We start from the raw sequence: 16,705 nt of genomic DNA on the forward strand, positions 1-16,705 counted from the left end.
GTGTGTGTGTGTGTGTGTGTGTGTGTGTGTGTGTGTGTGTGTGTGTGTGTGTGTGTGTGTGTGTTGGGCCTAGGGCTTGGAAGGAGACTCACATTTGCTCCGCCCTCTACTCCTCCTCCTCAAGAAGTTGCCATGGGGAACTCTTAAAAACTCCAGGTTCCATAGAACAAAGTTTAAAACCATTGCCACAGGGCAGTAAAAAGGTCAGCTATGGGAATTGAAGATTTTAGTCCCAAATTTTAGTCCCCTGATTTTTAAAATTACCCTAGTCTTAGCTTCAATCTAGAAAATCACTTTAAAAGCATTGTCCTGCATGAGAAACACACGCTGTTCCTGCTACTGAGAGCTAGAGGTGTTTAGAATGATAAGGAGCTGCGCACAGACGCGTGGGCACAAGTCTACTCACAGCTTTCAATTTCAAGCGAGCACGTTTGTGTGTCCAGGGGGAATCGGCTGAAGTCCATGTTGCACATTGCAGTCACCGTAACCCTGGAAACAAAAAGACAAAATCCAAGGGTTCAGAGCTTGCCAAAGACAGGTGCAAAATGATAAAACAAATAGAAAAGGCCTCTGCTTCCTGCCAGTATGATAACTGCCTCCTTCTCAAAATTCATAAGCAATACGTCAGGATTTAGATAAGTAGCTGATGAGCGATACCCTCGTTGGAGTACTCAGGTATTTATGTTTAACCCCAGGGTCAGTGTGAGGCAAATAGAATGTCTCTGCTAACTCTTATCACATTCAACATTTTAAAGAAGCAGTGGTCTCAACTGATATAACAATTGAAATAAAAACTCACATGATATGGTTTCTTAAAAGAAGCCTTAGGAGCATATATTGTTCTCCTGTTTTAGGTAAGAACAAGTTCTTCTGTTCTTTTATTGATTTTATTGATATTCAATATCATGTGCACTGCTGTGCACCCTTATGCCAGTTGCCAAACTGAGCACTTCTTTCTGTTCTACTCTATTCTATCTTTATATTATATCAATGCTGATATTTTTATATTGATAATAATATCTACTAGTGGGTTTTGTGTTTTTAATGGGTCATTCCATGGAGATCACAGTAATGGAGAAACACTGAATGATCTTATTGTGCTAACGCGCAAGCGCTTGGTGGCATTGGTGGTTTTGTTTCAGAGTTTACGAAGGAAGACAGGCTTCTGCATCAAAGAACAAACAGATCTTGTTTGAGCTCAGGAGTTCGAAACCAGCCTGAGCAAGAGCGAGACCCCGTCTCTACTAAAAATTAGAAAGAAATTAATTGGACAATTAAAAATATATAGAAAAAACTAGCCAGGCATGGTGGCGCATGCCTGTAGTCCCAGCTACTTGGGAGGCTGAGGCAGGAGGATCACTTGAGCCCAGGAGTTTGAGGTTGCTGTGAGCTAAGATGACGCCACGGCACTTGTAGCCCAGGCAACACAGTGAGACTCTGTCTCAAAAAAAAAAAGAACAAACAGATCATTAGTCGTAGACGAAACGTCTCCCATTGGTGCGGAATTTCATGGCAGGACGTGATTAACAGTCATTGGCTGGTACTGAATGTACTATTTTTCCTTCAGCCACACAAGATTTGCTATGTATAAGTTGTGGAAATGACCTGGATAATTCATGGCCCAAAAGAAAAAAAACCACTTAATTTAAATGGAAATTTCACGGAAAAGAGCATTCTTGAAATGGGATTACCCAAATAATTGATTCATTTTTTTCCGCTACTTTGAGGTAGAATGGTGGCGTTCTTCAAGGCATTTGGGATTGCCAGCAGCTGGGTAGGCTTCTGGCCCCTGGAGAGCCTGATAAATAGGGAACGTGGGGGTGTGGGGTGCTGTCAGGCTGGCAGCTGACTTGGATGCCTTGCGTGTGGGCTTCCCTTTCTGTGAGTACATCATCACATAACTATGCCTGATGTCACCATCAGCATGAACGCTAGAAGCCAAGTTTGGGGACATGTGGAGCTAACTTTAGGGACATGAAGCGTCAAATGCAGGAGATTCTTTGCTACGAACAAGAGGCTTGAATATCTCTCCTTCGCATTAGTTTTTAGAATCACAGACATCATCAGATGAAGTCTTTCCAGCCTGACTTGATGCTTTTCCACTCATAACCTATATATAGAACAAGCATTGGTGATGTAATCAAAACCCATGTTTATTTTTGTTTCCCAAGTCTCTTTAAATTGAGTCATCGGAAGGGATCTTCCCTTGCCCTGGACAGAAACTTGGCAGGTCCTGTGGCTCTTTTCTGCTCATCCTCATATAACAGTCAAAACCCTCCTAAGTCACAAACCACATCTCAACTCAAAAATTAAAATTTTTGTCTGAGATATTAATCAATGCTTCAAACTTCATTCAAATTAAGACTTCTGTTCTCCTTCCTCAGCTAAGACACAAAGTTGGCATTGGAGTGGTCAGTTTCTGCCCAACTCGAATCACCGCTGGCACAGGTGGGAGTGCAGGAGAGAGGGAAGTGGGGCAGGACAGTCTCTGGCTGGGTGGCTTTGTGCTCGGGGCCTGCCACCTGGTGGCAGCTGATGCTTCCTTTCCTGGCTTCCTCTTTCCCATAGCTGGCACCTCCAGGCTGCAGGTTTCCATTCTTCCATTCTCCACTCTTGGTTCACCCACCATCCACTCAGAACACACTTGACTGTTCCCAAAAACCCTGGGAGCACAGACGGATCCCACCACAGCAAAAATTTCTGGCTCTGCTCCCAGGTGGTCAGATAGCTCTTCTCTCTCCCTGGAACTGCACAATGTCCCCAGCTGTAGACACACCCGCCCCGAGCTCTCCAGGTGGTCCCAGTAAAGGCCCACTCATGGCATGCTCATAACTCCCTCCAAAGAAAAAGCTCACAAATCCTTTCTTCCTCCCTGCATCACTGACTCTTTTATATCTTACAGTTTATTAGGAGTTCAAAAGTCACGGAACTGGTTTTTCAACACTTCCTTAGTAAAATCTACCTCGTGTAATGGAGCATCTCACTTGTAAATTTCACTTTTTTATTGTATGTTTGCGCCTAGGAAACTTCGATCTCACTATCCTGTTACCTGTAGTTTCCTGCCCCTCCGCCTGCTGCGTTGTACGTACCTCGTTTGGTTCCATGCCTGTCTCCTCCACTAGCCTGCAGTTACGCTAAGGGTGGTAAGCTTATATCATTTGCCTTTATGTCCCCAGAGCTTGCGAAAGGACCTGGCAGGGCTTTCATTTGCACAACTCTGGGGGGCCACCCCAGCACCCAGAAGGCTCTTAAAAATCTGTTGAATGAATCCATGAGTGAATGAATTGAGAGGATGACATATCAGTGAATATTTTAGGAGCCGACCAGTTGCTTACAGAGTTGACAATACCCAAGTACTCCATGTTTTCTCTAAAGTAAATTTCAAAGTAGTAGTCCTCAGAAACTTAAGCCTCTATTTTTTATTTAAATAAAACAAAAGCATAATTTTATTTGCAATGAGAACTCAACTCATCTATTTTTGGGCACAGGGGTGGAAAGGAGGTGTTTTCCCTGGTGGGTGAGGCTCACTGAGGATTTCAATTCTGAACACGTAGATGTTCCACTCCCTTGTTTCCTCTGTTCTGCCTCTTGTGGTGACATCCAGTGGTTCGCTGGGCTAGACTTCTAGGGCTCTCGGGATCTGACTGCTAGATTTTAAGGAAGGTTGCGAGCCAGTTGTTAAACACAGTCATTATTAAAAATTAAAATTAAATGGTACATTCAAAACAAAAGTAATAAATACTCAAAACTTATCGCTTCTTATTTTACTACATTTTAATATTATCTATACTCCTGAAGTCATTTACATTTATTGCATCTGTGTGGTAGAAATACTGCATAATGGTGTGTTGCCATGTGAGATTTCTTCTTAACTCTGCATTCAGTGACATCAGCGGCTGGTAGCTTGAAACCAGCCATGATGGGAGTATTTATACTACAGAAATGGCAAACTCTACAAATTAGGGCTTGATTTATTGTTTTATTGATTATTTAGACTTAAGAAAGTAGATTAAACCTTAAAATATGTTATGGCTATCACCATTATATCGTGAATAGTGCAAAATGTTGAGAAAATATTCTTTTCCAATCTTTGAAAGTCATTATCCAAGTCAGCAAAGACATTGCTTATGTCTTTAATAAATGAGTAAAATTCCTACCCAGTTCTTCATTGTTTCACTTTTGCCTTTTAATGTAAATGAAAACATCAACCAACATTCACCAGGATCTACATTCATTTGTCAATCATGTAAGCAAGCAAATACTTACAAACATTTATTCATAGTCTGACTTTGTAGAATTATTGTCAATGATATAATTATAAAACTGATAGTGGTTTTTATAAGAAATAGGAAATCATGCTCAAGTTATAAGTATATGGAATTTATAATAAAGAGTATTATATGTTTAATTTCATTTGTAAACCATATGCTATACATCCTTTCTATCAGTAATGTTTACAATAAACGTATGTATGCATATGTATGCATACTTTTGCCCCAGATAACCAATTGTTAAACATTTACTAGCACACCAATGGCCATGTGTGTTATGGTGTAGTTCTCTGCAGCCCTGGTGGTGCCATTGAGTTGTGTTCTTGTGTTTGGTGGTTTTGAGCCTTAAGATGCCTTGACAACCTGCCTCAGGAATGAGGGCTTCAGGCAGAACGAGCTCAATGTGGCTTGGGGCAGGAGTTGCACATTCTTGACCCGTTTAAGCCTTGAAGATGAAAATCCTATAACTCCACTCTGTGTCTGGTACCTATCTAATCGGGTTCCAGGTCAGGATAAAGATTAAGGGGTCTTTATAAATATTCCTTTAAACAATGGGGACAGAAATTCAGCTTCAATATTGTGATATTGAAGATATCTGATTCTGAAGATAGGCTGTGCAACTGCCCAGGAACCCCTACCTAGACATTGGTGTGAAGAATCGTCATCACCATTCACCAGCACGTGAGCCAAAGCAAAGCCCGTGAAACCGAAATGCACCATCCGCACAGCACAGAAGCACTCAACCACGGTGAGTGACCGCGTCGCTTCTCCGTGAAGGCCGCGGCTCACCTCCACACCCCTCCACGGAGGGGAGCACCAGGAGTTTCTAAAGCCGGCCCCACTGCCTGGAAGCCACGCTGCGGTGCTGGGATTAAGGAAAGCTTCCCCAGGTCAGGCTTAATGAGCAATTAAACATTTCTAAGACATCTGAGCTACTGAGAAGAAAAGATTTTATTCTTTATATTTTAAAAGTGATGCTCAGAATGCCACTTCAAGTCATAAAGTAGCCCAGCGTCCCCATAGTTTCTCAAGTAGGACACTGGGGAGAAAGGATAGAAAATATGCCTGTGGCTGGCCAGGTGGAGCAAAAGACATTTTTTTTTTAACCGAAGTTCTAAAATGTACCCGAAAAGTGGAAATCAGAGAGACTGGAGGAGGCCAGTCTTTGAGAATGTGTTTTCTATTTTTCTGACTCCTACTAGAGAAATAAACTTCTTTATTACTGAAATATAACATACAGGATAGGGCATAAATCATAAGTATCAGCTCGAGAAATTTCCCAAATGTATTTTCGAGACTGAGTAATTCTTTAAAATTTCCACTCAGATTAAAGTTAGTTTTCCTTGATGTTGAGAAGTTGGCAGCTACTGAAAAGTTAGAAGTGAGATGTTCAGAGCCAAAATGCAAAATTGCTGCTGTGAAACCAACGCTTTTCTTGGTTAAGAGGAATGACTCGCGCTTCTCCCTACCTGAGGCTGTAGAGCACTTTCCCGTCTGGCTGCACGCGCAGCATGACGTTGTCCGTGGTGGTGTCGTGGATGAAGGAGCGCTTAGAGTGCACGAAAAACATGTCGGGGACCCAGATCTTCTTCACCAGCCGGCCATCGAATGTCATGCTGAGGTTGTTGGTGCTGGGAAAAGACAGCCTCTCGTCCTTCCAGTAGTGCCTCAGGTAGAGGGTCATTGTGAAGTCCTGCGGGCAGAGGGGCAGAGAGGGAACCCCAGACACACACAAACCCACTGGGTGCGGGCAGGAGATTCCGTGCTCCTGTGGAGCCATCACCTGGCTGGGGAATGAAACTGAGCCGAGTGAGGTCTTGCTTCTAGTGCCCAGTTTGCTACGGTAGGAGGAAGAGAACCCTGTGGGGGAGGAGCTCAGCAAGCGGCCTGTGGCAGACAGGGCGACTGGGTCTGAGCCCCTCCCGCAGCCCCTGGCATTTGCCCCCTATACTGAGGAGGCTGCCACTGCCAACACCTGGGGCTGAAGCCACAAGTGCCAGAGAGTTAACGCCTGTGAACAGCACTCAGCTATAGAGAGGGGGTGGTGGATAAATACCCCAGATCCCTTGCTCCTGACTTGGGATAGCCCTGAGATGTGTTCTTTGCTGACTCCCGAGCACCCTGGTGGGACTGAGTTCTGCAGTAGTTACTGGCTTGCTAGCACGGCAACTCTGCTGCTTTCCCTCCTGTCTCACTTCCCCACTCTGTTCCTGTGTTTCCCAGGATCACCTCCAAATAAATTACGCTAGAATGCTCGTCTCAGGTCTGCTTCTAAAGGTAAGGCCCTAAAATGTCCTGCAAGTGGAGGAGTTGTAGAATGTTCCATTTTTTATCTGAACCCACCAAAAAGAAAACAAAGGAACACTCTTGTGTTCCTTCTGCATTTTCACAGCCAGGCACAGAATCCACAGGAGTAAGATGTGTCTGGCTACTTGGCAGCTGCAACCTGGGACCCCGTTGCTCACATTTGAGCACCTTTGCCCAGAGAATGTATCCAGGTAGTAAGAGCCTGGGCGCTGAGGGGGAAGATCACATTTGTCATCTGGCTCTGTATCATCTCAGTTTGGTGGCTTTGGGAGAATCTCTCTGAGCCATCTGTAAAATGAGTGTGGGAACTCCCACCTCCTAGGGCAGTTGTAGACCAAGGGAATTCAGGTGCCTGGAGCTCCTGGCCTGGGGAAGGCCATGGGAATCCCTCTGCCCACGTCCGGGTCAGAGAAGCACTTACCATGTCAACCTCTGAGATGCTGTCCAAGCTCTCCACTTGCACATCCACACCAACAGGAATGGCAGGGCCTGGGGACAGAGCATGCCTACAGCATTCATTCTTTTTACTTGGACTTTTACTGTGGCAGAAATAGGCAAAAGGAGCATTTCCCATGGAACCTCAATGTTATGTCAGATTTGAAGGTTTGGTCATGCCAACCTGAAGTCACACCAGAGATAAAAGGATGGACTCATGGGCTGGCTCCCTGAAATATTCCAGCAAAAGGAAAAAAAGGGGATTTTTTTGTTTTGTTTTGTTTTTAGTTTGAATCATCCAGGTGATTTTGAAATGATGAAGTTAATAAATAGCTTTCTGCCTTGGTTGCATATGTTCATCTAAAGGTATGACCTAGGTTGAAGGCTGGGTCTGGTCTAAGGAGTAATCGACTTACTCTTTAGCATGAGGCCACCCACTTTATTTTCTGTATTTCTCTACTGACTGGGCACACTTTTTCATCATGGAAGCTGTGGCTCTTGTATGGCCATGACAAAGGCATTGCTTGGGAATAGGCGCCCAGGACTGAAGTCGTATTCAGGTCCTTTGCCAAACCCACAGATCTGCTTCTTTGCTACTCGATGGAGGAGCTTCCAGGGGAGATGTGATGAACCAGGATAGCCTTAAAAACGTGATTTATTTTTTGTCATTTCTGGGCCAAAAAACCTTAATATCAATAAATAGTAAGAAAGCATAATAAAGGGAATAGACTCCTGCCCCTTTTCATCCCTGATTTCAGGCCGAGAGGCAGACACGGAACACCCTCAAATCACCATGGAGCGAACAGGTGGGTTTGGATCCGACAGCAGCAGATTATGGTCTGGATAGAGACTTCCTTCTGGGGCCTATTTATTGTCTGGGCAAAGGTGAGTGGATGAAAGAAAAGGCAAGAGAATGATTTTTAAAATAAATATTTTTTTTCCAAGAAAATAAACCCATAAAGATGAAAATCCTATTTGACACTAAGAGGGCTGAAACCAGCAGCTGCAGACTAAGCTTCAGAGGGCTTTGCCACTCTTCCGCACTAAGTCATTATTTTCTCAAGCTATTTTCATGTAATTAAAACCACACTCTGCCCTTAGATACATACCCCGAATTCGGTCTGCCAGCTCTCAGAGGGGAACAAATTTAGTGCAAGGGTTGTAATTTCAGAGCATTTTCAGGAGGTAGCTTTGGGCTGCAGCTTCCCCGTCTTCCCCTTGCCCTGCCCACGGCCGGCCAGCTGCTGGCCTCGCTGATCCTGAGCCATCTTGTCAGGAGCAGTGGCCCGAGGACAGCTGGCTGGCCCAGCCTGGCCACCGTCAGTCAGCATGCGCCTCCTGGGAATGGGCTCAGCAGAGCCCAGGGTGGGGGGAGCGCGTGCTCGGAAGATAGGTGGGCTTGGCGCCTTGTCCACCAAGCACAGCCAAGGCAGGCCTGACAGAAAGGGCACAGCCGTGTGGTCCCTTGGCTTGATTTCCCGCACGCCGACAGACGGAAGGACCTGAAGAAAGAAGGCACCCCGAGAATGCACATCTCATACCTCCGAAGCCAGGCCTCATGCTGAAATCATGGTCGTCTATCCTCAGAAGCTGCTCTGACTTTGTCAGAGGCGATTTGGTGATGTCAGGGCTTCGTTTCAGAATTGGGCTGCCGAGGGGGAAAAACAGATTGGTGATGTATTCCAGCCAAGCCAGATAAAAAGCCATCGCATCCTGACTAGCTCTTGACAGGCTTGAGGGGATGTGTTATTTCTTTTTTTAAGCTACTTCCTTTCTCCAGTTCTCTGGACGAATGAACGGACCCCGAAGGTTCTCAACCACGACTGAGGAGCTTCAAAAACTCCAACACCTGGCCCCGCCTCAGAGATTCTGATTTGGGCAGTTGGGAAAGAGGGCCTGGAAATTGGTATTTTTTAAAGCTTCCCTGATGATTCTAATGTGTAACCAAGTCTGAGAATGGCTGGTTCCAGTCTTAGTAATAAGCCCGAACACCCGCAAAGTGCCTCGGCCATTCTGGGGCCTTGAGCTGGAGGGGAGAGCAGTTCGTGTGGGCTGAGCCTGGCGTCTCTTACCCCTGTTGCCGCCTGCTCTGTGGAGGGAGGTGGGCTTCCCTCCAGCCAAAGGCCAAACATGCTGTCATCTCAGGAGGCAGCTTCTGGTGCTGCTGCTTCTGAATTGCACCTAGGGCCATTTTCATCTATTTTCCCTTTTTCTAAATAGGTAACATATTTATAAGGTTTGACAGTTTTCTGTTTTTTTTTTTTGGAGACAGGGTATCATTCTGTTGCCCAAGCTAGAGGGCAGTGGCATCATCATAGCTCACTGCTTTTACAAGCTGTGCTGCAATGGCCTTGAACCTTCTTCATTCACTTGTTAGCACCGTCTTTGGAATCCACAGAAACAATCGACAACCTTCCCAGCTCTTCCTTTTTCTGACATCAGGCCTGTGTCTTCTCTGGGGACCACCGCACACACTTCCTTTCCCCAGCAAGGTGGCTCCCAACCTTTGGCATCAAGAGCATCTCCTGGAGGGCTTGTTAAAACCTGGATTCCTGCACCTCCCCCTCCCCCTCCCCCTGCAGCTTCAGATTGAGTAGGTCTGGGCTGAGGCCCAAGAATTTGCATCTCTAACGAGGTCCCAGATGCTGCTGCTGCTGCTGACCAGGAGACAACACCTGGGGAACCACTGCCCAGGTGCATTTTGTGCTCAATACGCAGTTTCCTCCTTTAGCACTACTCAGTCCACCTTTACGTTCTGTGCTCTCTTCTTTCCTGAAGAAACTCTTTCGAACTGTGGGGGAGGGGGGCCTCGGTGAGGATTAAATAAGAACGTGTGTGGAAGTACATTTCAAACCATGAAGCGGTGCACAAATGGAAGGCGCCATCGCCATTAGTGAGCCGAAGAGGAAATGTCCTTCTATAGTGAGGAAGTTAGGATGCTGGTAGCAAAGAAAGTGGCCCAGGCAAAGAATTTGAACTAATGCATCAGGACTGTGCTACAGCCGCTTACAGATGTAAGGGAGGAAGCCGGGCATGTCAAGAGGACAGCCAGTCCCCATTGCTGTGTCATCCTCTCTCCCACCCAGCTCGATCCAGGACCCCCCATCTTCTCCTTTTAGGCTCCCCTTCCTCTTGTCCCCCATTCTCTGCTTCCTGACCCTTGGTGAGGGTTTGGGGTTGGGGTGCTGCAGGGAAGAAACATCTGCAGAACAGTGTTCGTGTGCTCACGGCCATACCTGCCTTGCATGTGGATGTCTCCATGTGCTTCTCGTCTCTGTCTTTGAGGCCTGCTGTGAAAATAAAAAATAAAGACACTCTAGAGACAGTCTAGGTACTCAAATCAACCAAGCACCCCTCGCCCTCCAGATTTGTTTCAAATCTAACCAGAATAAAATGATAAAATGTGAAAGGAAAAGAAAAACTATGAAGCTTCAGTGCATTAATTTAGCCTTTTGATGAGCATTTTCCAAGTACCTACAGGAGCAGGGATGGAGGATTAATTACTTAGAAGGCCTAATTTGAAGAAGTCTGACCTGAAATATCTCCCCCACTGGTCTACCCAGGCCTGAAATTGATGCCATTCTACCAGAATGTTCTTAAGGATGTATACATTTTAACTTTGATCCACACATAAAATGTTGCTATGGAGAATAACACATTGCCAGGTGAACTGTATCACTGGGGAATCTTTGCCGTCTGGCTCGTGAGTTCAGCCAAATGGGCACTGACAGGAGATGACAGGAGAAGGAGGAGGGAGAAGTCAGGGTATTTATTCCTCGTTCTGACTCTGCTTTGATGCCAAGGACTAGCAATGGCTATGTTACTCTATGATGACAGATAATCAGAGGATCTTCAATAAGCTTCAATAATACTATTTCCCCTTCAGGCCTAGAGGTAGTCACGGCTTCCTGCTGTTCCTAGTCCTCGGGCATCAGCAGGCCCCCTGGTCCCTGAGCCCTGCCCATATCTCTTCGAGTGCTCCCTTCATTCACGTAAGCCCTTTTGAGCACAATGCTGTTTTCTGCTAGGACTCGACTGGTGCGTGAGGACAGGTCAGGACCGATGCACAGGGATTATGTCATCTGTACCAAATGGAGCAGAGGCAGGTGTGCACTCTGCAGGAGTGGGTCCCAGCAGCGGGGATGAGCTAAGCCTGGAGGGAGGGATGCTCTCTGGGCTCCAGGCCACCATAGAGGCCCGTCAGCAGGGGCAGTGTGAGGCCGCAGGCTACAGAGCAGAGTTCTCTTCCTGGTCAGCACTCGCACAGTGCTGGGCCCCCATGGACCCTCAGTGCACGCTAGCTGGAATCAGCCCCCGAAGATGGGCACCTGCAAAGGGAGACAGGAGGGACTGAAAGAGGCGGCCAGGATGGAAAACAAGCCTGGCCCAGATCTTACTTTGGCTTTGGGCCAAACAGAACTAGACACTGACAAAAGGGAGGTTTGTAGGATTCTGGGATGCCACTGCCTCTGCCTTCCTGAAGCTTGAATTCTAGCCTACAGAAGACTGATAAATAGCATCCTTAAAGTCTTTCTCATTGTTGTTTAATATTTTAAAATAACTTTTTTTCTGTTTACATGCCCATGTGAAAAAAAAAACTTGGAAAATAGATTAAGCATAAAGGATAAGATAAAAACAACTCAGAAATAACCTCTGTCATTCTTTATACGTGTATCCTTATAGTTCTCTGAGAGAGAGAAATCAAAGTTTGTAACTTGCTTTTAAACTCAAGTTACACTATAGTCAATTATAAGTTATGGTATACCTTAAAATAACAAAAAGAGTGGAATTGGAATGTTCCTAACACAAAGAAATGATAAATGCTTGAGGTAATTAGATATCCCAATTACCCTGATTTGATCATTATACCTTGTATGCCTGTATCAAAACATCACATGCACCCCATAAATACATGCAACTATTATGTACCCACAATAATTAGAAATAAAACATCTTTAAAAAAACAGACTCAAGTTACAATATATCATGGAATATTTTTCGTGTCATTGGCCTCTTTTACCAGCCAAGGATATGATTATTAATCTTGAAATGAAGTATTACACAAAGCAAATTAACAGGAATAGCTAACATTGCTCGAGCACTTCCTATCTGCCAGGGACCATGCTAACTCACGTCACTGGCATTAACTCAGGCCATTCCTCACAGCCCTCTGAGGTAGGCCTCATCATTACCCGCTTTTATACACAAGGAAACTAAGACACAGAGGATTTAAACAGCTTGTAGAAGTGAGGGAATCAGAGGTCTGACCCAGGGGTCTGGCTCCAAGGGTTGGAAGCAAGGTTGGCCGTGGTGTCCTCTTGAAAGATTTGCCTCCCACTGCCAGGAATTTGGCTTAGAGGTGGAAGGGCTGAGCTTGTCTTTCTCTTTGTGTAGAAGCTAGCATGGACCTTCCACAAAATTGGTGTCCAATAAATATTTACTGAATGAGGCCTAGGAGGTTACAAAGAAAGGATAGACATGTCCCAAGTTAAGATGACATAGGATGACATTCAAGATAGCTTTTTGGACTGAACAGAGGGTGTAAGTTTTTTGAACACCCATTTCCATTTTGGATAGAATGAAAAGTTCCAACTTACAGAACTTCTTAACATCTGCTTGTTCTAGTTCCTAGTCAGTTTGTGTGTACAGGATGTTTTCCCCAGAGAGGCATCAGAATGCTCTCAGAGGGCAATACTAACATTGAATGTAAACAGTCTTACTGCTCCTTTTAAAAGATACAGAGTGGCTGAATGGATGAAAAAACACACCCTGAGTATCTGCTGTCTCCAAGAAACTTGCATGGATACTCATAGACTCAAGGTAAAGGGATGGAAAAAAATATTGCATGTGAATGAAAACTAAAAGTGAGCAGGAATAGCTATTCCCATATCAGATAAAATAGACTTTAAATTATTAATAACAATGGTTAAAAAAAAAGACAAAGACAGTCATTATATAATGATAAAGGGAGTAATTTAGCAAGAAGATATAACAACACTAATATATATGCAGCTAAGACAGGAGCTCCCAGATTCATAAATAAAATACTCCTCCATCTAGGCAAAGAAATAAACAGCAACACCATAATTATTGGGGACTTCAACACTCCGCTGACAGAACTGGGCTGATATTCAAGGCAGAAGATCAACAAAGGAACACTGGACTTACACAGTACTCTAGAACACATGGACCTAACAGATAAATACAGAACACTCTACCCCCAAACTGCAGAATATACATTCTTCTCCAGCACACGGAACATTTTCCAAGATAGATCATATGTTAGTCCAAAAAAAGATAGATCATATGTTAGTCTCAGCAAATTCAGAAAAAGAAATCATTCCACATATTTTCTCAGATCACAGTATAATAAAACTAGAAATCAACTACAAGAGGAACTCTCAAATCTACACAAATTCATGGAAATTAAACAACCAGCTGCTGAACGATCCTTGGGTCAATGACAAAATTAAGATGGAAATCAAAAGATTTTTCAAAGTGAACGACAATCATGACACAAGCACCCAAAATCTATGGGATATCACAATAGTAGTGTTAAGAGGAAAATTCATAGCCTTAAATGCTTACATCAAAAAGACAGAAAGATTCCAAATTAACAACCTAATGCCACATCTAAACCAACTAGAAAAAGAAGAATAAACCAAACCCAAAGCTAGCAGAAGAAAAGAAACAAGAACGCTCAGAGCAGAACTAAATGAAATGGAAACAAACAAACAAAAATAAAAAGGATCAATTAAACAAAAAGTTGGTTCCTTGAAAAGATAAACAAAATCAATAGACCTCTCTAGCTTAACCAGAAATAGAAGAGAAAGGACCCAAATAAGCCCAATGAAAAATGAAAAAGGAGACATTACAACTGATACCACAGAAATATAAAATATCATTCATGAATACTATGAAAATCTCCATGCACATAAACTAGAAAATGTAGAGGAAATGGATAAATTCCTGGAAACACACAACCTCCCAAGCCTGAATCAAGAAGAAATAGAAATCCTGAACAGAATAATAATAAGCAGTGAGATTAAAGCAGTAATAAAAAATTTACCAACCAAAAAATCCCTGGACCAGATGGATTCACACCCAAATTCTACTAGACCTACAAAGAAGAACTGGTACCTATCCTACAGAAATTATTCCATAACATGGAGAAGGAGGGAATTCTCCCTAACTCATTCTGTGATGCTAGTATCATCTTGATACCAAAGCCAGGAAAGGACACAACAAAAAAACTACAGACTAATATCCCTTATGAAAATAGATGCAAAAACCTTCAACAAAATACCAACAAACTGAATTCAACAGCAATCAAAAAGATAATTCACAGCCGGGCGCGGTGGCTCACGCCTGTAATCTTAGCACTCTGGGAGGCCGAGGCGGGCGGATTGTTTGAGCTCAGGAGTTCGAGACCAGCCTGAGCAAGAGCGACACCCCATCTCTACCAAAAAAAAAAATAGAAAGAAATTATCTGGACAACTAAAAATATACAAAAAAAATTAGCCGGGCATGGTGGCGCATGCCTGTAGTCCCAGCTACTCGGGAGGCTGAGGCAGTAGGATCACTTGAGCCCAGGAATTTGAGGTTGCTGTGAGCTAGGCTAATGCCATGGCACTCACTCTAGCCAGGGCAACAGAGTGAGACTCTGTCTCAAAAAAAAAAAAAGATAATTCACCATGATCAAGTGGGTTTCATCCCAGGGATGCAAGAATAGTTTAACACATGCAAATCAATAAACGTGATTCACCACATAAACAGAAGCAAAAACATAGACAACATAATCATCTAAATAGATACAGAAGAAGTATTTGATAGAATCCAACACCCTTTCTTGATAAAAACCCTTAACAAAGTAGGCATAGAGCAAAGGCATTATACATAACCTAAACATTGGTACCCTCATAATATGCTGAAATAAAAAAAAATTAAAAAAAATAAACAAGGCATAGAAGGAACATACCTTAAAATTATAAAAGCCATATATGACAAAACCCACAGCCAACATCATACAGAATGGGGAAAAGTTGAAAGCATTTCCACTAAGAACTGGAACAAGACAAGGATGCCCACTGTCACCACTTCTACTCCAAATAGTACTGGAAGTCCTGGCCAGAGCAATTGGGCAAGAGAAAGAAATAAAGGGCATACAAATCAGGAAAGAGGAGGTCAAACTACTCCTGTTCATGATGATATGATGTCATATCTAGAAAACCTTAAAGACTCCACCAAAGACTCCTAGAATTGATAAATAAATTCAGCAAAGTCTCAGATTACAAAATCAATGTACACAAATCAGTAGCATTACTATATTCTAATAACAGTAAAGCTGAGAGTCAAATCAAGCACTCAGTACCATTCACAATAGTTATACCTAGGAATGTGCTTAACCAAAGAGATAAAAGATCTCTACAAGTAGAACCACAAAACACTGATGAAAGAAATCATAGATGATGCAAACAAATGGAAATACATTCCATACTCATGAATTGGTAGAATCAACATTGTTAAAATGTCCATACTGCCCAAAACAATTTACAAATTCAATGTAATCTCCATCAAAATACCAATGTCATATTTCACAGATCTAGAAAAAATAATTCTATGCTTCATTTGTAACCAAAAAAGAGCCTGAATAGCCAAAGCAATCTTAAGCAAAAAGAACAAATCTGGAGGCATCACATTACCTGACTTCAAATTATATTACAGGGCTATAGAAACCAAAAGAGCATGGTACTGGTATAAAAATAGAGACATAGATTTATGGAACAGAATAGAGACCCCAGAAATAAAACCATCTACCTACAACCAACTGATGTTTGACAAAGCAGACAAGACACACTGGGGAAAGGAAGCCCTATTCAATAAATGGTGCTGGGAAAACTAGATAGCCACATGCAGAAGAATGAAACAGGACCCCTATCTCTTGCCATATATAATAATTAATTCAAGGTGGATAAAAGACTTATATGTAAGGTATGAAACCATAAAATTCTACAAGAAAATGTAAGAAAAACTCTTCTAGACGTTGGCCTAGGCAAAGAATTTATGACTAAGACCCCAAAGGTAAATATAGCAATAACAAAAATATAATAAATAAATGGGACTTAATTAAATTAAAAATTTTTGCACAGCAAAGGAAATAATCAGCAGAGTATATAGACAACCTACAGAATGAGAGAAAATATTCGCAAAGTATACATCTGACAAAAGGCTAACATTCAGAATCTACTCAAACAAATCAGCAAGAAAACAAACAACTCCATTAAAAAGTGGGCAAAAGACATGAACAGAAGCTTTTCAAAAGAAGGTAGACAAATGGCCAAAAAACATATGAAAAAATGCTCAACATCACTAATTTTCTTTTTTTTTTTTTTAAATGGGTCTGTCTCTGAGATTGGAGACAGACAGACCCTCAACGTCACTAATCTTCAAGGAAATGCAATTCAAATCACAGGGAGATATAACCTTACCCATGTAAGAATGGTCATTATTAAAAAGTAAAAAAGCAATAGATGCTCGCATAGATGCAGAGAGAAAGGAATGCTTATACACTGTTGGTAGGACTGCAAATTAGTACAACCTCTGTGAAAAACAATGTAAAGATTCCTCAGAGAAATAAATGTCGATCTACCATTTGATCCACCAATCCCATCATACTGGGTATCTATCCAAAG

The 16,705-nt window shown here is 43.0% G+C and overlaps 1 protein-coding gene across 4 annotated transcripts in view; it reads right to left on the reverse strand.

Moving 5' to 3' along the window:
* The window catches only part of GABRR1 (gamma-aminobutyric acid (GABA) A receptor, rho 1), a 34,957-nt gene that overhangs the window by 6,937 nt on the left and 11,315 nt on the right, over positions 1–16,705 (reverse strand). Inside the window, exons 2-7 of one of the 4 annotated variants that reach the window (XM_012638201.1) lie at positions 11,411–11,504; positions 10,250–10,303; positions 8,555–8,661; positions 7,000–7,067; positions 5,741–5,964; positions 407–489 (exon numbers count right to left, since the gene is read on the reverse strand). In XM_012638201.1, the coding sequence (XP_012493655.1) occupies positions 407–489; positions 5,741–5,964; positions 7,000–7,067; positions 8,555–8,661; positions 10,250–10,260 (493 nt within the window). In that variant the 5' untranslated portion in view covers positions 10,261–10,303; positions 11,411–11,504. The remainder of the gene's footprint in view (positions 1–406; positions 490–5,740; positions 5,965–6,999; positions 7,068–8,554; positions 8,662–10,249; positions 10,304–11,410; positions 11,505–16,705) is intronic. The other 3 variants (XM_012638198.1, XM_012638199.1, XM_012638200.1) reach the window with 3 other exon arrangements.

This window comes from Propithecus coquereli, unplaced genomic scaffold (assembly GCF_000956105.1).
Source record: "Propithecus coquereli isolate 6110/MARCELLA unplaced genomic scaffold, Pcoq_1.0 Scaffold127, whole genome shotgun sequence".
NCBI lineage: Eukaryota > Metazoa > Chordata > Mammalia > Primates > Indriidae > Propithecus > Propithecus coquereli.